Here is a 24,153-nt window from a genome sequence, read left to right as displayed (position 1 = left end):
CCTTCAGTGCCCGAACCTTAAAAGTTATTCTCTGTAAAAATCTGCGCGAGTGTTTCCATGGTGCAGAACGAACGTTGCAGCGAGGTCTTTGGGAAGCAGCATGGCTATAAACGTCATTCCCGCCCCTGCCGTTCACAAGGGCCCATTTGCTGTGAAATATTTTGAAAACACAGCTGAAGCGGGGACAGCGCAGAGCACCAACATGCAAAAATAAAAAAAAAAACGAGCCGAACGTGATGGACGAGGAAGGGAGTGACGGCTTCAGGAAACCAACGTAAACCTAGAGGGACCAACGCGGGCAGGGGCTGCGGTGCGGGGACCACGGGGGGCCGTTCCCCAGGAGCTGGGAGGCCTCGCGGGTGGAGGAAGGCGCCATCGAGCCCGCTTTCTCCCCGCAGCACCGGGGAGCAGGGCCTGCCGGGCCCCAGTCCTCCCGGACCCAAAAATAGCCACACCAACGCCAGTGGAGCGCGGGCCCGCCGCGCTGGGCGGAGCTAGCGGCAGCCTTGTCGCTCACAGCCCCAGCGCTCGGGCCGCACCCAGAGCTGGCCCTTTATAGCCGGTCCCTCGAGCCCCGCCCTAGCAACCGCCCCTAGCAACGCCTCGCCTTAGCGCTCCGTGGTCTGTCTTATCGGCCTCCCGCAGGCCTTTCCTGTCCCCCTCCCCCACACCAGCCTCCCGACGCCGGGCCACGTGACCGCCCTCCGGAAAGGCGGGGTGAGTGGAAACATGCGGGGCGGGGCGCTGGAAGCGGAGGCCTTTCGTCATCAAGGTGCGACCAGGTGGTTGTGTCGCTTCGTGTTTGTCACCGCCCGGAGGTTCCGTCACCCGGCGAAATGGCGGAGGCTGCGGTGCTGGCGTGGGTTCGCGGCCCCGGAACCGGGTGCAAGGCGCTGCCGTGTGCCTCGGCTAGGTGCTCCGTGCGCGACGTTATCTACCAACACTGCCAGGAACGGGTGAGGATCGCGGTTCCCGGAAGGTGGGGGAAGGAGGCTCACCCGGCCAGGCTGGGTTTGTCGTGGGTGCCTCTGTCCTCTGGACTTTTCAGTTTTTGAGGCTGAGAATTCTCCAGCTTCAGGTGCTTCCCATCAGTATTGGGGCCTTCCTCTGGTGTTCTATGGCGGTGGTTGTTTTGCCCCCACATCGTAAGAGGAAACAATCCAGTTACGGCTCCTACCCAGCCTTGATTGGAAACTCTTTGGTTCTGTTTCTTTATCCCTAAATGATGCCATTAAGACTTCTAACATGCATATTATGGACAGGAATATGCTTTTTTAATCCACCCATCTGGAAACCCTGTTAGTTCCAACCTAGAGAACAGGCCATAGCCAGACCCAGGCCAAAGGACGTTTAGAGAAGGACACGGATTCGTCTGATCACTGGTCACGGCCCGTCACTCACAGATTCCGTTGACACCACAGGCTCTTGGTCCTCTTTAGACTCTGCCTGTCCCCTTTTGTCTGTGTGAATTTATGAAACCCTGGTCAAGGGCTTCTAAAGTTGTGCGCTTTAATTCCCAAATAAACAATCTTTTACTGACTATGAAATTCTAAACCTCTTTGATTATCTAAAGAACTTGCTGGGCTCCCTGAATCTAATTTTAATCTGGACATTTGGTCTAGAACGTTTTTTTTTTGTTTATGACCACACCTTTTTTTGTGTTGCTGGAGTCTGTTTTCTCTGCTTGTTATGTATAAGCTTAACACATGTTAAAGTACTAAATCTAGTTCCATGAAGAAGCAGTGTGTGCTTGTAAATAATGTGATTTTCATTTTGTTTTGTTTTTCAAGACAGTTTCTCTGTGTAGCCCTGGCTGTTCCTAGAACTAGCTCTGCAGATCAGGTTGGCTTGGAACTCACAGAGATCCACCTGCCTCTGCCTCCCAAGTGCTGGGATTAAAGGTGTGCACCACCACCGCTGTCATGATGTGATTTTCTGATTTCTTTGCTTCTTCTTTAAAAAGAGGAGGGGAAAAAACAAACAAACCCTGTATGGTCTTGTCTTGTATCCCAGCCCAGTATGGGCTCAACATACCGGGGCTGTGGGATTATTTGTGTATACCACCATATCTGGCCTTTTGTTCTCTTTTCTATACTGAAGTCCAGTAAAAAATGCAGACCTGCCCGGGCAATGGTGGTGCAGGGAAGAACACCACTTCATTTCATTTCATTTAATTAATTAATTAATTTATTTATTTATTTTCCCCTCAAAACAGGGTTTCTCTGTAGCCTTGGCTGTCCTGGATCTCACAGTGTAGACCAGGCCAGCCTCAAACTTAGTGATCCGCCTTCCTTTGCCTGGGATTCAAGGTGTTCACTACCACTCTCCGGCTGGGACACTTAATTTCTAGCCCAGGTGTGCAACTTCCAATTAGGGGCTTCTGAATAGTTCTATATTTAAAATGTGCAGTTCCAAGGGAGAGGGCATACTCAACAGTCCGGACCTGATATTGGCCCTTACACACCTGCTCTGTTGTAAGCCTGTCGGAATACTGCTTTATTTAAATTTCCCCAAACTCCATCCTGTAACAATGCTTGCCTTCTGTTAGGGCTGGGGAGATAGCCCATGATTTCTCTGGTTGCTGGTCCTCCTCTGCAGTGGGGCAGTACATTTACCCATGGTTTGTCCTGACACTCAGGCTGACCAGACAAGCGGGATGAGTAAATACCTGTGCTGGAATCACTTTTCCACACATTTGTGAAGTTTATCTTCTTATTCTATTTTCTACTAGAGACTTGCTTGACAAAAATCTTTTTTTTTTTTTTCCTTTCTTTTTTTTTTTTTTTTTTTTTTTTTTTGAGCTGAGGACCAAACCCAGGGCCTAGCGCTTGCTAGGCAAGCACTCTACCACTGAGCTAAATCCCCAATCCCAAGAATCTTAAATAGAAAATGCAGGGAACGAGAGTGAATGCTCTGTGGCTAAGAGCACTTGCTGTTCTTCCAGAGGACTTGAATTTGGCTTTCAGCACCCATGTCAAGTAGCTCACAACCATCTGTAACTCTGGCTCGAGGAGATTAGGTGCCTCTGGCCTCTGAGGACATCTGTGCTGATTCTACATTCAGACAGACATAATATACCTACACATAATTAAAAAATAATAAAAAGGAAATCTTTTTGTAAAAAAAGAAAATAAAACACAGCTTTGATTAGTTGTTTTTTGTTTTTTAAACAGCCAGGCAGTGGTGGTGCACATCGTTAATCCCAGCACTTTGGAGGCAGAGGCAGGTGGTTCTCAATGAGTTCGAGGTCAGCCTGATCTACAAAGCAAGTTCCAGGACAGCCAGGACTGTTAAACAGATAAACCCTATCTCAAAGAAACACACACACTCACACACACTCACACACACACACACACACAAGCAATTTTGTTTGGAAATAATAGTTTCTGCCTTCACATTAATATCTTTCAAAGTTTTGTAGCCAATCAGTGGTGGTACAAGCCTTTAATCCCACACTGGGAGTTAGAGGCTGGTGAGTTTGAGGACATCCAGGGCTACAGAGAGAAACCCTATCTCAAAAAACAAAGCAAAAAATTTGTAAAGACCGTATCTATTACATATAAAGATGTCAAAGTGGGTTTTAGTTATAACATTAATCTGAGGTGAGTCTTTACAACTTAAGGTAGACAGTTTCATGCACACACAAGAGTAGCACTTCATACCAGTCCTTTTGCTGGGGATGGCCTCAGCTCCCAGGCTCTTCTTCCTTTTTGTTTTTGGTGGTGGTGTTGTCTTCACACTGAGATTCTGCCTCGCAGCCCTCTCTCGCTGTGGATGAACTGTCATTCTACAAGTGACCGATCACCTTTGCACAGCTAGGTTCTGCTGTCAATTTGACATAGCTAAGAGTCGTCCACGGGATTCTCAGTTGGGGGTTGTCTCTACCCAACTGGCCTGTGGAATTGTCTGGGAATCATTTTCTTGGTTGCTAATTGATTAGGAAGGCCAAGGTTACTGTGGGTGGTGCCACCCCAGACAGGTGGGCCTGGGGTGCATAGGAAAGCTAGCTGAACAACTAGAGAGAGCAGGCCAGTGAGCAGCGTTTCCCCATGGTTTCTGCTTCAGCTCCTGCCAGGCTGTGACCTGGGGGTGTAAGCTGACATCAGTCCTTTCCTCCCTAGTTGCTTTTAGTCATGGTGTTCAGCACAACAGAACAATCAGTTTTGAGTTTTCATTACATATTGAGTTTATTGTGTGACAGTTGACCATGGCTGTCCCACGCATCCATCTGTGACCATCTCCCCTTTTCCTCCCTCTGGTCTCCCTTCTAGTCCTCCACTGCTGCCTCCTCCCCCAGACTCTTAACTTTGGAGTCACTGGGGTTTACCTTCTGATCTTTCTCCTGATAACTTGACAGCGCTGTGTGTGTGTGTGTGTGTGTGTGTGTGTGTGTGTGTGTGTGTGTTGGGGGGGGAGTTTGGTTTGGTTTGGTTTTTGAGACAAGGTCTCCCTCTCTCTCTTATGTAATGTTGCTGTCCTGGAACTCACAGACATCTGTCTGCCTCTGCCTCCCATCTGCTGGGATGAAAGGTGTGGTCACCTTGCCAGGCCAGTAGTTTTATTTAGAGTGAAAACTAAAATCCTCATTGGTGCATGCCCTGATATCTCAGCCCTTGAAGACTGAGGGAGGAAGATTGCAGTTTGAGTCCAGAATCTAGGCTACCTAGTGATGTGATACCTCCCCCAAAACAAAACAAAACTCCCCAAGTGTACCCCTGCCTCTGCCTTCTCCCTTCTTCTCCCTACTTACATATGTCTGGATGGCTGGCAGGTTTAAGCTTTGGATCAGTTTTTGGTTTTGTTGTTGTTGTTGTTGTTTTTTAACCAGTCAGGAGAAACAAGTGAGACTTCTGAGCCCTGTGTAGCCTGCTACCGTGGTTCAGGTAACCTGTGACAGACAGGAGGGAGATGCTCAGGTCGTAGTGGAAACTGCACCCAAACATAGAGAAGAACTGGTTTAGTCATTGTTTTCAGCTTAACAAATAGCAACCGAACCTTTATCTGTTTGTTAACAAGATTAATAAAAGAATAAGAAGTTAGGTCTCCTCTGGTGTCACGTCATGAAGGCATTAAAAAAAATTCTTCTTGTCTCTAGGGAATTCCTGCAGACTGCTTCTTTGTGAAATGCAATGGAGTCCTCGTTGCCGCCAGTGACACGGTGCAGCATGGAGCTGTGTACAGTTTGGAGCCCAGGCTTTGTGGGGGGAAAGGAGGTAGGACATGATGTTGTTGGCTTCTTAGTCTGTGGTTCTTAGTGTGTTTGAAATTAACAAACTTGTTGGTCTCTGGTATACCAGCCTTGTTTTGCCTTGTGGAACCATTTTTACTCAGTTTTGGGTAACTTTTGGGTTTATTCTTTTTGAGAAAAAAAAAAGAACCCGGGCAAAGCCCTGCTTCTCCAGCCAGGCTGCTCTTTGAGAGTTTGGGTGCAATTCTTTAGGGAGGGTTAGCGATGAAAGGCGGCTATTGTTCCTTCCAGTTTGCTGAAGGGCAAGCTTTAAAACAGTCAGACCTGTTGCTATCAAGATTTTGTCTCCTGCTGTACTTGTAAAGGTGACCCAAAGTCACCTTAGGAAACAACTCTTGCCAGGCCAGGTGGATAAGGCAGTGGTGGTGCACACCTTTTTTGTTTGTTTGTTTTTGTTTTTTGAGACAGGGTCTCTCTGTAGCTTTGGAGCCTGTCCTGGACTAGCTCTGTAGACCAGGCTGGCCTCAAACTCACAGCCTGGTCTACAGAGTGAGTTCTAGGACAGCCAGAGCTGTTACGCAGAGAAGCCCTGTCTCGGAAAACCAAGAAAATAAAGAGGAAGGTAAAAGGCTGGAGAGATGACTCAGTGGTTAAAAGCACTGTCTGCTTCTGTGGAGGACCTAGGCTCAATTCCCAGCACCTACATGGCAGCTCACAACTGTCTGTAGCTCCAAGATCTGACACCTTCACGCAGGCAAAACACCAGTGCACATAAAATAAAGTTTTTGTTTGTTTCTTTCAAAATAGGGTTTCTCTGTGTAACAGAACCTTGACTGTCCTGGAACTCACTTTGTAGACCAGGCTGACCTTGAACTCACAGAGACGTGTCTTCTTCTGCCTTCCCAGCTGGAATTAAAGGCATGAGGTATCATGCCCAACAAAAGCAAAGAAACCAGAAGAATGAGAACAACATGAACAGCTGTGGTTGTTTCTTCTGATGCACAAGCATATTCTCAAGTTTTCTCAGAGTCTGATGTGGTTTGCTTTCAGAGGACAGACATCTCAGACTAATTGTCCTGCCTGTTGAAATGTGTCCATAAGAAAGCAACATGTAGGGTTGGGGATTTAGCTCAGTGGTAGAGCGCTTGCCTAGCAAGCACAAGGCCCGGGGTTCTATCCTCAGCTCCAAAAAAAAAAAAAAAAAAAAAGATGTCAGCAGCTTAGAGTTGCCCCACCCCCAAACTTAAGAAGAAGAAATGCCTGACGTGGTGGCATACACCTCTAACGCCAGCACTCAGGAGGCAGAGTCAGGGGATCTTTGAATTCCAGGTGAGCCTGGTCTACAGAGGAGTTCCAGGACAGCCAAGGAGGACTACACAGAGAAGCTTTTTCTCAAAAACCAAAGTGTGGGGGAAAGAACACCACATTATTACAACTATTATTTGTCTTTTAAGACAAGGTCTGGATAACTAAGTCAAACTGACCTTGAATTTGTGCCAATCCTCCTGCCTCAGTTTCCCAAATGCTGGGTTATGGGTAGGTAGTATCATTGCCAGGCTCACTTAATAATTTTGAAGTTTTTGTTTGTTTCTTTGTCAATTTGTAGCTAGTCTGATGTGGAACTCAGAATGTAGCCCAGGCTGGCCTCAAATTCACTTCAGTTTTCCTTCTTGTCCTTCCCAGAGTACATGAGCCACCATTACCTGTGTAGACCAGGCTGTCCTCAGACTCACAGACATGCTTCTGCCTCTGCTTCCTCTCTAGTTGGTTTTTAAATACAGTGTGATGTAGCCGGGCAGTGGTGGTACACGCCTTTAGTCTCAGCATCCAGGAGACAGAGGCTGACAGATCTCTGAGTTTGAGGCCAGCCTGGTCTACAGAGTGAGTTCTAGGACAGCCAGGGATACACAGAGAAACCCTGACACAAACAAACAAACAACCAATCTGATGTGCTTCTTACAGCAAATTTGTACTTCAAGGGGAAAGGCACAGGATTTCCTACAACGAGCCACCTTATAAATCAACACCTAATTCTATTGACCTATTGACCATGTCTTTTGCCCTACAAAAGCTTCTCAGTTTCAAGAGGTCCCATTTATTAATTGCTCAGTGTCTGTGCTGCTCATGTTATATTTAGGAAGTGATCTCCTGTCAACACGTAATTCTAGTTCTGTATGTCTGGTGTATGTGTTCCTGTGCATGTGTGTAGGAGTCCATATGTGTGAGTTAACACATGTATGTGGAGGCTGTGGATTGAAATGGGCTGTCTTCCTCAGATACTCTTCATTTTATTTGTAGAGACAGGATTTCTCACTGACCCTGAAGCTTACCAGTTTGGCTAATGAACTCCAAGAGATCCTCTAGTCGCATTGCTGAGGTTATAAGCACATGTTTTGTGTCCAGCTTCTGCATGGATTTGAGGATCCAGAACTCAGTTCCTTAGGCTTATACAGCATGCACTTAACTGACTGAGCTGCCTCTGAAGTCCCATTACATAGTTCTCCATCTAGGGATTGGAGTCTCTGGCATTAACTACAGCTTTTCATTGATCCCACCTGTACAGTACAGCATTTCAGAAATACAAGGTGGAAGGCAGAAAACACAAAGCTAATCAAATTGACCAATAAATACCTTTGTTTCCTGGGTAGAAACCTTGATGTTCATCTCCTTTAAAAAAAAAAAAAGAAAAGAAAAGAAAGAGTGTGGGGTTTATTTTTAGTCTTGTGATATAGGTTATTCTCATTAATTTGGCTTGTGTCTGTCCTTGGCATCCTTAACCACTTAATCTATCTTATATGTTGGTTTCAGGTTTTGGGTCTATGCTTCGAGCTCTTGGTGCTCAGATAGAGAAGACAACCAATCGAGAAGCCTGCCGAGACCTCAGTGGGAGGAGATTACGAGATGTCAATCATGAGAAAGCGTAAGATACCCACTTTGTAGTTAAGTTTACAGTATGGTAACATTAGGCATGACACGTCTTTCAGGAGAAGTGTCATAGTATGACTAGGAGTCCATTCATTGTCTAGGGAGCATTTTTTATGTAGTCAAAATGCTTGGTGAGTTCTGAGAAATCTCGTTACCAGAATCCCTCATGCAAGCATCACAGAGGGAGTGTTAGTAAGCCCAGACGTTATAACCAGTCACCTGATGCAGTGAAGAGATTGTGGACTAATGTGGCTGAGGTGTCGCTTAGGAGACATGACAGAGTTTCACAGTAAACTTGACTTTTGTCTGTCTGTCTGTTAGGTTTTTGCTTTTTGAGGCAGGGTTTCTCCCTGTAGCCCTCGCTGTCCTGGAACTCACTCTGTAGCCCAGGCCGGCCTCGAACTCACAGAGCTCCGCCTGCCTCTGCCTCCCTCCCAGTGCTGGGGTTAAAGGTGAGCACCACTGGGCCTTTGATAAGTAGGAGCAGGAGTGCAACAGTTGCAGAAGAACAGTGAGTTGGTGGTGGAGCACTTGCTCAGGGTCCTGGCTTTGATCCCTGTGATCACTCACCCCCACCCCCAGTAAATAGTACAGCAGCTGTCTAAATCAGCGGCAGTTATCAGCAAGCATTATGTCATGTGCATGACTGTTCTGTACTTTTTTTAAGATTTATTTATTATGTATTCACTGTTCTGCCTGCATATATGCCTACACACCAGAAGAGAGCACCAGATCTCATTACAGATGGTTGTGAGCCGCCATGTAGGTGCTGGGCATTGAACTCAGGTCCTCTGGAAGAGCAGCCAGTGCTCTTAACCTCTGAGCCATCTCGCCAGCCCTGTTCTGTACTTTTATGCTACTCAGAGCTGGGGGTTGTTTTATTTGGTATGTTTTAATAACACGTCGGCATGAACAGGTGAGTAAATGTTAATGACTACAGTAAGCAGTAAGTGTTTCAACTAGAGTCGAATGGGACCACCTTGTGTGTGTGGTCTGCCACTGATCTAAACGCTGTTGTGACACGGGACTGTAAGCTCGCGAATGATGCGTCCGTTCAGTTCCATCTCCACCCTCCCCAGGATGGCCGAGTGGGTGAAACAGCAAGCCGAGCGCGAGGCTGAGAAGGAGCAGAAGCGCCTGGAGAGGCTGCAGCGAAAGCTGGCGGAGCCCAAGCACTGCTTCAGCAGCCCCGACTACCAGAGGCAGTGCCACGAGATGGCTGAGCGCCTGGAGGATTCTGTCCTCAAAGGTGAGAGCGAGGAGTCCTGTGTGCCCGCAGGCCCCTGGAGCTGTGAGCCTTCAGACCACTCCACTGGGAGGAGTGGCCCTTGAGCATTCTGGAAGAGGATGGCAGAAGCCTTGGAACCTCTCTTCAAAATCAACACAGCCCTCCCTTCTGTCACATGCTAAGGCCACACCACACCCAGCACAGCACAGATGCAGCGTTTGGCACGTGTAACCTCCGAATTTCTTAGGCTCTTGGGCCCCAGGGAAGAGCATCTTTTCTGTCTTTGGGCAGTGCGGGGCTAAGGAAAGCCTTCAGGAGTTGGCATATACCTCAGCATATTCTTTTAAGCATCCAGTGCAGTGTCCTGGGCCTGTCGTGAATGTAGTTGATTTAAAGGGTCCTTTTCATTAAAAGTCTGTGCTTGGACAGGAAAGACAAATGTCTGTAAATAACTGTTAGGTATGAACCTTCAGCCTCAGTTACAAATTGCATATTGGTGTTTTAAAAATACAGTTCTAAAGCCAAGTGGTGGCGGCACATTTCTTTAATCCCAGCAATTGGGATGCAGAGGCAGGCAGATCTCTTATGAGTTCCAGGACAGCCAGGACTGTTATATAGAGAGAAACCCTGAAGGAAAAACCAAAAAACAACACACACACACACACACACACACACACACACAAACTGTTCTAAGCTGGATGTGGTGGTACATGCCTTTAATTGCAGTACTCAGGAGGCAGAGGGAGCTCTGTGAGTTCTAGGCCAGCCTGGTCTGCAAAGCAAATTCCAGGAATGACAGAACTGTATAATAGAGAGACCCTGTTCCCCCAAAAACTGATGGATGGATGGATGGATGGATGGATGGATGGATGGATGGATGGATAGTTCAGAAAATACTATTCTAGGGGCTGAGTGTGAGGCAGAGGCAGATGGATTTCAGTGAGTTCATAGTCTACACAGTAAATTCCAGGCTAACCAGGCCATACAGAGAAACCCTGTCCCTTAAAAGTAAACAAGATTGGGGCGGTGGTGAGGCACACCTTTAATCCCAGCACTCAAGAGGCAGAGGTAGGCAGATCTCTGAATTCGAGGCCAGCCTGGTCTACAGAGCAAGTTCCAAGTCAGCCAAGGATACACAGAGAAACCCTGTCTCAAAAAAAAAAAATTAAGAGATTATAGCACTTTTTACAACCCAGATTATATCCTTACAAAAAAACTGATTAAATTTTCCACTCAGGTATGCAGGCTGCCTCCAGCAAGATGGTGTCAGCAGAAATCAGTGAAACTCGGAAACGGCCTATCAAGTCAAAGACAGACCAGGGAGCTGGTGCAAAGAAAAGGAAATGCTTTTGGTCAGTCTCCCCAGCTTCCTGCTGATTGGTCCTTGAGGACCTGATTGATGTTTCCATCTTGTCTGTTTGCACAGTGCCTTTTCTCCTTCCCCTCCCCTCCTCTACTCTTTGATTTTCTTTTCTTTCTTTTATGTGTGTGATAGAGCATTGCTCTGTCTGCCAGGCTACCCTTCAACCTTGGATTCTCCTTGATCTCAGATCACCAACATGGGCCACCACACCCAGGGCTTGAACAAGCACATTTTTAAATAGCATTTATGGGAGCTCATTTCCAGAGTGTTTCAGTCTTCAGATTTTGTTGATTGGCACCCTGTGCATGTCAGCAGTGTTGATAAGTTTGCAGGTACACCTGTTTGTGCATGTGTGTGGAGGCCAGAGGTCAGCATTGATGGTTTGCCATCTCGTTTTGACATGGCCCCTCACTAAACTTGGATCTATCCGTTGGTTACTTTTGCTAACCAGTGAGTGCCAGGACCCTCCAGTCTCGTATTTCCTGCCCCGTGCTGGGATCTCAGAAGCTCCCTCTTCACCTGGCTTATCGGGATGGTGGGTTCTGAACCCAGGTCCTCGTGTATATGTCATGCACCTCACCACCTGAGCTGTTTCCCCAGCCCCTGAAGGACAATTCTTCTCCCTTCATAGTGAAACATCACATAAAAAATAGGCTTTTTCATTTTTTTCCCAAGTTTTTATTTTATGTGTATGGATATTCTGCCTGAAGTACAGTCAAGACTGAAAATTTTCATATGGGCAGTAGTCCTTATGTGCCCTCATACATCCTTTAGTCAAGGTACTCTGGCAACCAATTACCACCAGCTCAATGTTTGTTGGTGTTCTTTTAGCTTTTTCTAGAGTGTCAGGTCACCTCTGCCTTCTTTTGTTTAATGTATGTTTCCATTTATTTATTTATCTATCTATCTATCTATCTATCTATCATCTATCTATCTATTTATTTATTTTTCCAGAGCTGAGGACCGAACCCAGGGCCTTGCGCTTGCTAGGCAAGCACTCTACCACTGAGCTAAATCCCCAGCCCCTAATGTATGTTTCTTAAGGTTCATCATGTCTAGTTGTTTTGGTTTCTTGACTCGGGTCTTGCTGTGTAGCCAAGAGCAAAGAATTCCTAATCCTCTTGCCTTCCCATTCTGGGTGCTGGGATTCCAAGCATGCACTACCATGCCAAGCTCTTCCTGCTTTTTATTGTAAAGTTGCCTGAGATTCTCAGTTCTTTATCCAGTCTCCACTTGTTAGATGCCTTGGAGACTTTGTAGTTAGGGCTGTTGTCTACTTAGCGTTATCACTGCTTCAGTGAAACACCATGACCTACGCAGCTTGGGGAGGAAAGGAGTTTCTAGGCTTATGTTTCCCCCATCACTGTTCACTGCAGGAAGTCAGGATGGGAACTCAAGCTGGGTAGAAACCTGGAGGCAGGAGCTGAAGCAGAGGCTGTGGAGGGGTGCTGCTTACTGGCTTGCTCTTTATGGCTTGCTCAACCTGCTGTCTTGTAGAGCCCAGGTCCACCAGGCCAGGGATGGCACCACCCACAATGGGCTGAGCCCTCTCCCATCAATCACTAATTAAGAAAATACCTACAGGCTTGCCTGCAGCCTGATCTTATGGAGGCCTTTTCTCAACTAAGGTCTCCTCCTTTCAGATGACTCCAGTTGTATCAAGTTGATGTAACACTATCCAGCACAGCAATTATGAATAAAGCATAGGGTGTTCTCCCTCTTTCTTGATGATACTAGAAATAGAACCTAGGGCCTCACACATACTGAACAAGCATTCTACCCCTGCGCTTCGCCCTCAGACCTGAAGAGTTTCTTTATGGCTTTTTACTGTGTCTAATTGTCCACAGTTGAAATTAATATAGAAAGGGAAAGTTTCAAGTGTAATTTTAAAAGAATCACAATTTTAAAAAAGACCTAAGAACATAGAAGGAAGAGCATGTGTTCTGAGGGTGAGCACTCCTGCTGGGTTTTACAGGGTTGACTGCAGTCCCTTCTTTATGACTGTGGAGTGAGAGCGCTTTCTGAAATCTACCTACTTGCCATCTTGACAGCCCGTGCTCTTACTCTACCGGACAGAGTCCAGCACCAGGGAGAGGGCAGGTTGGAAAGGGTGTCACACCTTTCTGCTGCTCCCACAGGTTGGGCATGGAGGGACTGGAGGCTGCCGAGGGGTCCAGCGCTGGAAGCTCGGATGATGACAGTGAGGAAGCCCCTGGTACTCCAGAGCGGAGCTGCTGTGCTCCAGGAAATGGTAGTGATGGTGTGGAGGTGGCAGCCGACGGTCCTTGCAGTCCTCAGAGCTCAGGATTGAGCGCAGACTCCGAGTCGCCAGAAGAGCTTCAGAAAACCGTGACCGACCCTGGGCAGGGCATTTTGGAGAACACACAAACTGAGCTGGGAGAGACATCTTCCAGGGAGCACAGCGAACGGCAGATGGTCACAGAAACAGAAGAGACCCCAGCAAAGAAGGAGACAGAGAGTCCCAAACCCACACAAGAGGACCAAGAGACAGGAGTGACTGGTAGGGACAGAGCTGCCATGACGGAGTCTGGAGAAGATAGGAAAAGCGTCCCTGCTGCTGACCTGGAGGGAAGCCACTCAGGAGACACAGTATGTTGGGGTTTGGTTTGGTTTGGTTTTCCCTCTTTAAAACAAACAAACAAACAAACAAACAAACAAACAAAAAAAGGGCGGTGACAGAGGCAGGTGGATCTCTGTTCTGAGGCCAGTCTGAGCTACAGAGCGAGTTCCAGGACAGGCTCCAAAACTATACAGAGAAACCCTGTCTCAAAAAAACAAACAAACAAAAAAAATTTTTTTAAGATTAAAAATATATATTATATATTATATATATATATAAAGAATATATATGTATATATAAATAAAGAATATATAGCTCTTGGTGACCTGAATTTGCTATGTAGACCAGGCTGGCCCCAAACTGAAGATGATCTTCCTGCCTGTACCTCTCCAATGCTGGGATTACAGGCATGTGTCACCAACCCAGCCCTTTCCATTTCTTTTTAAATTTGTATTGTTTTATGTGTGTGGATGGTCTGCCTGCATGTATATCTGCACTAAAAGTGCATGTTTGTCCTCAGCTCAAAAAAAAAAAAAAAAAGTGCATGTTTGGTACCCATGGAGGCCAAAAGAAGGCATTGGTTCCACTGAAACTAGAGTCGCAGATGGTTGTGAGCTACTTTATAGGCACTAGAAATCAAAGCCAGGTCCTCTGGAAGAACAACCAGGGCCCTTAACCACTGAGCCATCCATCTCTCCAGCCCCTTTTTAGTTTAGTTTTGTTTTCTGAGATAGGGTATTACTTCGGTGATTGGCTTGGACTCACTCTGTAGTTCAGGCGGCCTTGAACTCAGCAGTCTGTCTCAGCCTTTGAAATCTGGTCACAAAGTAATCCACTGTGAGTGAGAACTAATCAGAACAGTGCAGACAGGCTTGTTCCCCTGTAAGCACTGGAATTACACCTTTTGCCACTAGGTGGCGCCCTTGATGCCGTGTTTCATCAGTTCTAAGGCTTCACTTTTAGTACCTTTCTTTGTTGTGTAAGACCAGGGTTCACTCATCCCTACCCCAAAAAAAATGCCGGCCGGTGGTGGCACACGTCTTTAATCCCAGCACTCGGGAGGCAGAGCCAGGTGGATCTCTGTGAGTTCGAGGCCAGCCTGGGCTACAGAGCGAGATCTAGGAAAGGCTCAAAGCTACACAGAAACCCTGTCTTGAAAAACAAAACAACAAAAAAGACCAGGGTTCACAGTATAACCCTTGCAGGCCTGGAACTGTCTGTGTGGACCAAGCTGGCCTTAAACTCACAGAGACCCACCTACTTCCCAGGCACTGATAGCAAATGTGTGCATTACCATGCCTGGCTTAGATATTTATTTTTAGTGCTTTGTTTGATGTTTGAGGAGAAGGATTTTATTGTAGATATGAGGAAGTACAGCCAGAGGCATCTGTAGGAGTACAGACTGAACAGGATAGGAGAAGGGCCAGTGGACCAAGAGAACCAAGAAAGTGTGTCCAGAATAGCAGTTTATATAGGAAAGAAACTGGGGGAGAAAGCAAAAGCCCTCACCTTTTTTTGTTGGCTTTTTCGAGACAGGGTTTCTCTGTGTAGGCCAGGCTGTTCTCAAACTCAAAGAGATCTGCCTGCCTCTGCCTCCCAAGTGCTGAGACTAAAGGTGTATACCACCATACCTAGCTTAGATTTATTGTGTGTCTGTGTGTGATTGTATATGTCTGTTTGTGTGTATATTTATGAGTATCTGTAGTGCTCACAGAGGCCAGAAGCGATCCCTTGGAGTAAGAGGTGTTTGTGAATAACCTGATATGGGTGCTAATATCCAAACTCCAGTCCTCATGATAGAGCAGCAAATGTTGGTAAACATTGAGCTTTCTCTCCAGCCCACGGTTTACTTCTCTATACATAGTAGCAAGGCTGAATTGATACTTTTGAGTTGAGGAAATGTGCTGTATTTTCTACTACTAAATTGCAACTTAGATTTTTTTTCTTTCTTATGTCAGACAAAATTGAATAATTGTCAGCTGGATATGAAGGTCTTTCCTGTAGAAGAGAAAAAACCCATCCTTTCAAGTTTATCATTAAATCTAAATCTCACATTCTGTTCTGTCCTTTTGGTTGGGACCCTGATTGTCTTAAGAACTGAACCATTTCTTCAGCCCTTACATAGCAAGGGCTGTCCTAGAGCCCTGTAAAGGTCAAAGGAGAGAACTGACTCCAGAGTTGTCCGCTGACCTCTATGTCCTCTGACCTCTATGTCCTCTGACCTCTATGTCCTCTGACCTCTATGTGCATGTCGTGGCACACATGCCCCCACACATAGGCACACACGGTAATAAAATTACATTTTTAGGGAGATGGGGAGATGGCTCCGTTAAGAGTACTAACTGCTCTTCCAGAGGACCCAGGTTCAGTTCCCAGCACCCACATGGCAGCTCACAACTGTCTATATCTCCACGATCTGACACCCTCACACAGACATACATGCAGGCAAAACACCAATACATATGAAAAAAATCATTTTTAAATATTAAAAAAAGTGTTCCAAGCTGAGAGTGGTGATGCACGCCTTTAATCCCAGCACTTGGGAGGTGGAGGCAGAGGCAGGCGGATCTTTATGAGTTTGAGGCCAGCCTGGGCTACAGAGTGAGTTCTAGAATAGCCAAGATTACACAGAGAAAACAAGAAAAAGAAAAAATAAGAGAAAAAGAACATGTTGCAAGCTGGGAGGCGGTGATGCACAACTGTACTATCCCAGCATTTGGGAGGCAGAGCAGGAATATTATTGAACGTTTGAGGCCAGGGCTATATAGCAAGATGCTGTCAAAAACAGATGCCAAGTATGGTGGTACATGCTGGTAATCCTAGCCCTTGAGAGGCAGAGATGGGAGAATCGGGAGTTCAAAGTCAGCTTCAGCCACATAAGCAAGTTCAGTGTTAGCTTTGACTTCTGTATGAGACCCCATCTTGGGGGACGGTAAGGGGAGGATCTATGAGGGGATTCTGTGCATGTTGCTGTCTTGAATGTTTGTTTCTAGATACATAGATAAGAATTTGCTTCCTGTGTGTATCAGAACTTCCTGTGGAATAGCGTCTAGATGACAGACAGGTCAATAGCAGGATGAAGTATAGTCAGTAGCAGTTCATTGGAAATAGCGTGCAGTTGGTAATTAGAGTCCTCATTCAGAGGAGGGGGCTGGCTTTAATTCTTTGCTTTTCCCATCAGGCTCTCGGTCGGGAAGCTGTGGATCTGCTGTCATTCAGCTCTGCGTTGGAGTTGGAGTCCCTGGGTTTGGAACGGCTCAAGTGGGAACTGATGGCCCTTGGACTGAAGTGTGGCGGCACCCTGCAGGAACGTGCAGCCAGACTCTTCTCTGTCAGGGGCCTGGCAAAGGAGCACATTGACCCAGCTCTCTTTGCCAAGCCTTCCAAAGGGAAGAAGAAATGAATTTCCTCAGTGCTTTCATGCTTTTGACACTTACTCTGGCTTGATGTGGACTTGTGGCCAGTGCTCCTGTTGATACTAAAAGCCAGTTTTTTAATATCTCGGTTCTAACTGGTCTCTCTTCGTTGGTACTTCAGGTTTTCACTGGAGGAAGAAAACTTTGTAGGGTATTTTCCTTTCTTTTTGATGTTTTTGAGATTCACAGCTGGAGAGTGATGGCACACGCTTTTAATTCCAGCATTTGGGAGGCAGAGCCAGGTGGATCTCTGTGAGTTTGAGGCCAGCCTGGGCTACAGAGCTAGTCCAGGACAGCCAAGGCTACAGAGAAAAACAACACCAACAACAACTAAATAAAAGTTGGGAGAGACTCGCTCTGTTATGACAAGAACTTTGTAGTTTAGCTTGGTTTCAAACTTGCAAGGATCCTCCTGCCTCAGGTATAAGCCACTGCACCTATTTTGTCAGAGGTTTATAAAGTTCTTTGGCTTTATATTGTGCCATTTTGGTGGTGTTTTCAGGAAATTTATTTGTAGACACAGTTATTCATAACTTCTGGTGAAAACTTCTCTCTTCCCAATACTGAGTGTGTGCGTGTGTGCTAGCAGGGATGGGACCTGGCTCTCCCAGGCCTCTCACACTGGGCATTTTTATTCCAGTGGGGGCCTATTTTGTTTGGTTTTCAATCGTTCTTTGTGCGTTTTTCTCAGCCTGGTCTACAGATGGAGTTCCAGGACAGCCAGGGCTGCACTCACACTCAGCCGTCAGGGCAGTGTGTTCTGGAATACCCATTATGTGAGTGGCTGGTAGGATTATTCCGATGACCCGTCTTTGCTGGTTTGTTTTCACAAGGAACTAAGAGAGAATATTAAAATCTCAATTATGGTTGAAATTGCCTTTTTTGAGATGATAATAACTTTATTAGCATTTGTTGAGTTGATTATAAATTAACTCAGTGATCTTACATGCATATAAGTTTCTGCATTGCCTTAAATTGTCTTGCTCTAGTTGGGTTTGGATTTTTTTTATTTCATCTTTGACAATTTTCCACATGTATACAGTGTATCTTGATCATGCCCACCCCATTCCTACTTCTTTAATTCTTCTGTTTTTATTGCATATTTAAAAACTATTACTGGGTCTCACTCTTCTGGTGTACACTGAACAGTGTGTCATGCAGTTCCCTTCATCTCTGCTAATAGTTTCCTGTTCGACATGTATTTATCTCAAGTACAGCCCTCCAGCCTTGGTCTCCTTCCACAGCCTGGGTTTTCTGTGCATTTATTTTCTCCCACTCTTTCTGTCTACACTGGGTTCCTGCCCACACTGTGTATCGTCTCTCGATGTATCTGTTCTGTCTTGTCATCGTCTGGTCCCTGTCTCTGATGACAGGTCTGTGGTGAGTCACACAGTTCTTCCATCATAACATGTTCTCTGGGGGCTGTTCTCAGATGGGCCCAGATGTTGTCTACTCATTTTTTACCTTGGAGTTGGAACTTTGTAAATTTATGCCATTGATTAAATTTAGAAAAAAAATTAAGCAACTGTTTCTTCACATTCCCCTCCTGACATTTTCTCTCCTTTCCTTCTGGGAATTATATGGCTATGCTAGCCACCATGTGACTGCCTCCCTAAGTTACCAAGTGTTCTCAAATCCCCACTCCCACATTGCCTGGTAGAGGGTCTGGGAGCCTCAGGATCCCGCTCTGCATACATGTAGTCTTCAGAGTGTGGCTCTCGAGGAGCCGCCTAGACACTCAGTTGTGCTCCACAGCAGGAACCCATGAGCTGTGCTTCTGTTGTTTAGGGGGGTCATTTTTTCTGGTGTGGGTAGCTGAACCCTGCCTCCGCACCATGGGGCTGTTCAAACCTTGAAAGGACATTTGAAAGGTCCAGGGACAGTAGCTTGCACTTTGTCATACCAGATACTGAAGAGCCGAGGTAGGATTGCTTGATCCCACAAGTTGGAGGCCAACCTTGGCAACATAGCAAGACCCTATGTCAAGACAACACCCCCCAAAGAAATTGTGGGTGCAGTGATGGTTTGTCTGAGTTGTTCTATTACCAATAGAACCAGAAGTCAAACATGGTGTGAAAACCTGACAGTTCAAAGAAGCGGCGGAGGAGCAACCAGCTGACCTTCTCTCCACACTTCAGACAGAAGAGACAGTGAAAGCTCTAAGTCCCGCCCTCCTCCTTCCTGTGTGTCTTCTCTATCCCATTCCTGGCTTCTCTATGGCTAGTTTTGGTCATTGAGTGGAGTCCCTGGCTCCACCCCCGATCCAAGGTTAATTTTGTTAACACAGTCTTGGGTGTCACAGTGCGACCAGCTATCCCACAGCAGTGCAGACCTTTAGAGTTTATAGAATCTGCTTTGTGAGATTAAAAGTTCTTCGAGCTCCAGCAGGTCACTTGGGCAGCATTACCTGAAGAATTTCTGTGGTCACAGTAGGTTACCAGACTAGTGACCTTTCCTAATGGCTTGCTTGTTCCTTCAGGGTGCCAGAGTTTAGTTAGTTTGGGAGTGTGAGCAGCCTGTGGTCAGCTCCTCCCAGGCAAATGGGCCTTTTACCGGTGATGTAAAGAGGTCATCATCCTGATTGTCCCTGCAGTATGGAAGAAGGCTTGGTTTGCTTGCGGGCCCCTTCTGTACAGCTCTGTCACACTCCCGCCCCTTGTCCCTGTACATGTCGGGTATAAATAGGCCTCTGCTGTGGGTCCATTCACCTTGGATTGGGTATAGCCACCTTAAATTTCAAAGAACTAATACTAAGTTCCTTTTAGATGTAGAAGCCAAAGCAGCTTGAGAGCACTGGGACTCTCAGGGTGTGATCCCCACAGAGGGCTCTCAGGGTGTTGTCACTCTCCACAGGGAGGCTCTGGAGGTTAAATGGTGTGTGTCTTGCAGCAGTCAGGTGCTGCCTGCAAGGTGGAAGATTCTCTCCCAGAGACCAGAGATGTAACAGAGGCTATGTTAAAAGGGCAGAAAGAAGTACAAGCCTGTGAGATACGATCTTGGCCTTGCCAGAGAAGGCCTGGGTGACCTCACTTAGAAAACTGTCCATGACGGCAGTTTCCCTTTGTGAATGGGAGTGTCAGTGGATAGCAGAAACTTGACATGATTTACAGGCCACTTAAATCTAACACATCTCACAGGGTTTGGGCATGGTGGTACACACTGTAGTCCTAGCATTTGGAGGCCAAGGCAGGAAGATGGGAAACTTGAAATCAGCCTGGGCTATAAAAAGAAACCCTGTCTCATACCCAATAAGCCTCAAATAATAAGAAGTAAAAGCTGGGACTGTAGCTCAGTGATAGTGTCTAGGGATGTAATGTATGAGGCCTTGAGTTTCATTTCCCTAGAAAGGGGAACAAGGGATGAAGCTTGAAATGAAGAAATCCGAAGTAATTAGAGGTGCAGACAGATGCTCCTCTGGAGTGTAATCCTGGCTATTGCTCTGCTAGAAACTTCTACGCTTGCCAAGTGCCTCACTTGGCCACTCGGTTGGCTCGGCATAGGAATGCGGTTAGTCTGAGGAGCAATGTCATATCTTTGCCCTTGAAGTTCAGTACATCTTTCAGGACAGCTCCCATACTGTTTCCAGCCGTGGATCAAGGTTGGCAAAGGCTTTATGGTGGAGTTCGCTCTGTGGACCCGTGCTCCCTAAACTATCAGCAAAAACGCTCGATAATGTGCATCCAGATAGTGTCATTCCTCAGAATACTCCCTGCCATTGTCCCTGCCTTCCTCTGGATGCAGCCCACACTTGCTGTGGCCTCAAGCCTCTGACGGGAGAGTTGACCTCTGCCACAGTAACTTCTGGGCTGTTCTTTGAACAAACCAGATGCTCCCCTGTCATAGCTCAGCTCTGACTGGTCCCGCCTGAGACAGACATTGTTCCTCAGATGTTCACAGAGATGTCACTGTTACCTCTTTGATTTGTGGTATGCCCAGCTCGAGGGAACCCCCAAAAGACCACCACGGAGACCGAAAGAGCCTTTATTTTCAAACTCCAAGCTTGGTCTCTCTGTCTGTCTGCACACTGGTAGAGCAGAGAGCCCTGAGCTCAGATGGGGTGGGGTTTTTATCATAGCAGAGGTTGGGGTGAGAGCATTTCCAGGGTTTAGGACCCTAATTGGCTGACATTTGCATAGGGGTATCTGTAAAACAGAAATAGGTGTGTGCTAGATTCAGGGCCATCTGGCCATCTTATCCTCATCTAATGGTTAGAATGTTAGGAATGTCAGGTACTTCCTCTTAGTGTAGGCCCTCCCTGGGTGGGGTCAGCTTATGGCTTTTCCTGGGTCCAGGTGTTGCCAGCCAGAAGCTATGTCTAAGCCTGTCATGGCAGCGGTGTAGTCAAGCTGTTTTGGGCCCCCCCACATGCATATCTTTATTTTATGTAAGGAAAATGGGCCTCTCTCCATATGGAGACTGCTCCGTGAGTACAGAGTTCTAGTTTATCAGTATCTGTGCATAAAAGGTGCTGGACCATATTTGTTGACTGGATTACTGTACTGTGATATTCCAGTGCTGTGTTCTATAAAACAACAAACAGAATTCTGAATATGTTCTTCAGGGCAGATGAGCACTTCCCCTCAGAACCCTCGCTTGGAAACCTCCCGTAGGCACGTGTGCCTTTGAAGGATATTGAACCATTTTACCAAATACAGCCCAACTGAAGGACAGAGCATTCGTGGCAAATCTACAGGAAGGGAGATGCTCACCCCTAGCCTTGGAAAATGCCCCCTACTGCTTCCAGGCATGGTGGCATGCGTGGCATGCACCTGTAATCCCAGCATGGGAGGGGGGAAGTTAGGCAGAGATACTGAGAATTTGAGGCCAGACAAGGCCTGTCTCAAATACACTAAACAAAGATGAGTGTGATGGCGCACACCTATAGTCCCAGCACCCAGGACACAGAGACCAGCAGATCTCTGAATTCCAGGCCAGCCTGATTTACAGAGTGATTTACAGCCAGGGCTGCATAGAGACAAAACACTAAAAAACAGGAAAACCTGTCGAGTAAGAAGACTTCCTGTGGCCACTAGAGGGCACTGTGTACTAAGTTGCAAGCAAAGCGGTGGCGGGGGTAAGGGGGTGGGGGGACACGACACCCAGAAGTGAGGATCAGTGGAGCCTGAGGACAGTGGTATGGGACAGCTATTGGCAGGGCACTGGATTCCCTAAAAGCTGGTGGCAGTCAACCCTACTACCCACCATGGCAGCAGGTGGTTAGGGAAACTGGCCTGAAGGTGACAGGGCTGTTTGCTCTGACTTTGAGGTGCTGGGAATTGAACTTAGATCCTTAACTAAGCTGTTACCCCACCTATGAGCTGTGTTCCCAACCTCTCTAACTCTTGAATTCTCTGACGTCACTTGCTCTCTTTCTATGGGTCATGAATAAAGCATTTATGGCCATGGTCCACAACACCATTACTCTTCTCTTTGACACACACACACACACACACACACACACACACACACACACACACACACTGTCCTGACCATTTGCATCTCACAGCTGTCTGCAACTCAGTTCCAGGGAATCTGACACCCCCACACAGACATACATGCAGGAAAAAACACAAATTCACATTAACAACAACAAAACTGTGGTTCAGAGCCTGACTTAGGCCCTGTATCTCTTGTTCTGAGTACAGAACCATTGACACCCCTGTGAGCTTGGTCATATCCACTGGGGCTTAACAGCAATCTGGCTACTTACTGTCCTGTGGGATGGCCAGGGTGACACTTGCTTTGGCGCCAGGTCAAAGGATTATGCCTGTGAGTCTGGTCCAGTCAACACAGAAGGCTCTCGCCTCAAAGGTAGCAAACAGGGGAGGGACAGGGAACTGTGGTTGATATGTAAAATGAAAAAAAATTAATAAATATATATTTTTTTTAAAAAGTAGCAAACAGCCGCTTAGAAGAGGCCAATGTGAACCCACATTTCTCCACCTTAGGGTCAGGTGGCCCAGCCCAGCCACTGTATCTGTGGTCTGAGTTCTGTTGGACAATAGTGTTTACCAAACACGCCCCTTCAAGGGCAGAACCATGTCTTTATTTCCCCCAACTCCGAGGTGTCTTGATGACCCACAGCTGTTAGGTAGCTGTTGACTGAATGAATGAACTATGAGCTTAGCCAGCTGCCCAGAGCAACCCTTGTGCTGGAATTGTGTGATTGTTGACCCTGAGAGATTAAGGCTTCAGGAGGGTGTCCACGGCAGGAGGTCTGGGTTCAAGGCCAGCCTTATCTAAGGAGTGAGTTCCAGGACAGCCAGGACAACACAGAGGAACCCTGTCTTGAAACAAACAAGCAAAAATTCAGAATGAGGGCAGGTGAGATGGCCCAGTGGGTAAAGGGGCTTGCTGCCAAGACTGATGCCCCGGGACCCACGTGGTGGAAGGAGAGCACCAACTTCCACAAGCTATCCTTTGACCTCCATATTTGGGCCATTGCTCACATGTGGCCACCACCCCCTCTTCAATAGACTAGAAAAATGTAAAAAATAAAATAAAAACAAAATGAATGCCAAACAAAATCCACGGAGAGCACTAGATCTAAATTTTAAGCTGGAAAGGGCGGTGAGCACCTGTAGTCACAGCTTCTCTGGTCACTGAACTCACAGGTCCTCCCTGCCATCCTGCACTGATGCTTATCAACTAGCCTGAGGAGACTGGAGCTCAGCTGGCTAATGGCTCCTCATTCAAGGACAACTGAACTAACCCAAACCCACTGTCCCTCCTCACAGAGACCAGCCTTGGACCCATGCTGTGTGGTCCTCAAATGAGGAAGACAAGAGAGACTGGCCTGGGATGCTGTGTGTACGCTAAGGAAGAAGTAACTTGCCCCAGTGAAATCCTTGTGGCGTCCAGTTAGCATCTAAACTATCCCGTGGGGGCAGCTTCCCTCACCTCAATGACTCTTTTCTTTTTGAAAGTTCCTATAGTCTTTTGGTAACATGTGGGCTTCTACATCCAAGACGTCCCGGCGGCTGATTTGTACACCCCAGAGGTTTCCATAGGCTCCCGGACAGAGCTCTGTGTGCTGGGGGACTTCCTTCAGGGAGAGTGAAGGGACCATACCATGCTGTAGTCAGTACCTAGGGAGCACAGAAGCTGTCCCTTGAGCACGGACCTGTGTGATGTACACAAGCCCGTGGTGATGCACAGTCCTGGTACTCTTCAGGCCCATGTGACAGAGCCAATGGGAGAGGACTCAGTGCCATCGTCAGCCTAGGATATACTAACCACTGTCTCGGAAATGATGAAGGGAAGGTGAAACAGAGTTTTCAGCAGTTCTAGATAGAACGTGCACCATGGTGAGGGAAGAGACTTCTGACAAGACAAGATGTTAGTAAAAGAAAGAAAAAAGGAACCATTAAGACGCTCAGAGCAGGGCTTGCCTGTAACCAGGGGCACTCTGGAGCCTCAGGCAGCAGGCTGTCGAGGTTCTTCATCTGGGGC

At 46.9% G+C, this 24,153-nt stretch overlaps 1 protein-coding gene across 1 annotated transcript; it reads left to right on the top strand.

Annotated features, from left to right (window-relative positions):
• The first annotated feature begins 701 nt into the window (after positions 1 to 701).
• Positions 702 to 16,952, top strand: Sde2 (SDE2 telomere maintenance homolog). Its single transcript, XM_036202917.1, has 7 exons — positions 702 to 956; positions 5,096 to 5,213; positions 7,997 to 8,108; positions 9,193 to 9,362; positions 10,579 to 10,693; positions 12,843 to 13,314; positions 16,467 to 16,952. Exons 1-7 carry the CDS (start codon positions 837 to 839, stop codon positions 16,686 to 16,688), a joined length of 1,329 nt encoding a protein of 442 aa, XP_036058810.1. The 5' UTR covers positions 702 to 836; the 3' UTR covers positions 16,689 to 16,952.
• Positions 16,953 to 24,153: the final 7,201 nt, after the last annotated feature.

Source organism: Onychomys torridus, chromosome 11 (genome assembly GCF_903995425.1).
Source record: "Onychomys torridus chromosome 11, mOncTor1.1, whole genome shotgun sequence".
NCBI classification, from domain to species: domain Eukaryota; kingdom Metazoa; phylum Chordata; class Mammalia; order Rodentia; family Cricetidae; genus Onychomys; species Onychomys torridus.
This window is presented reverse-complemented; position numbering and strand designations above follow the sequence as displayed.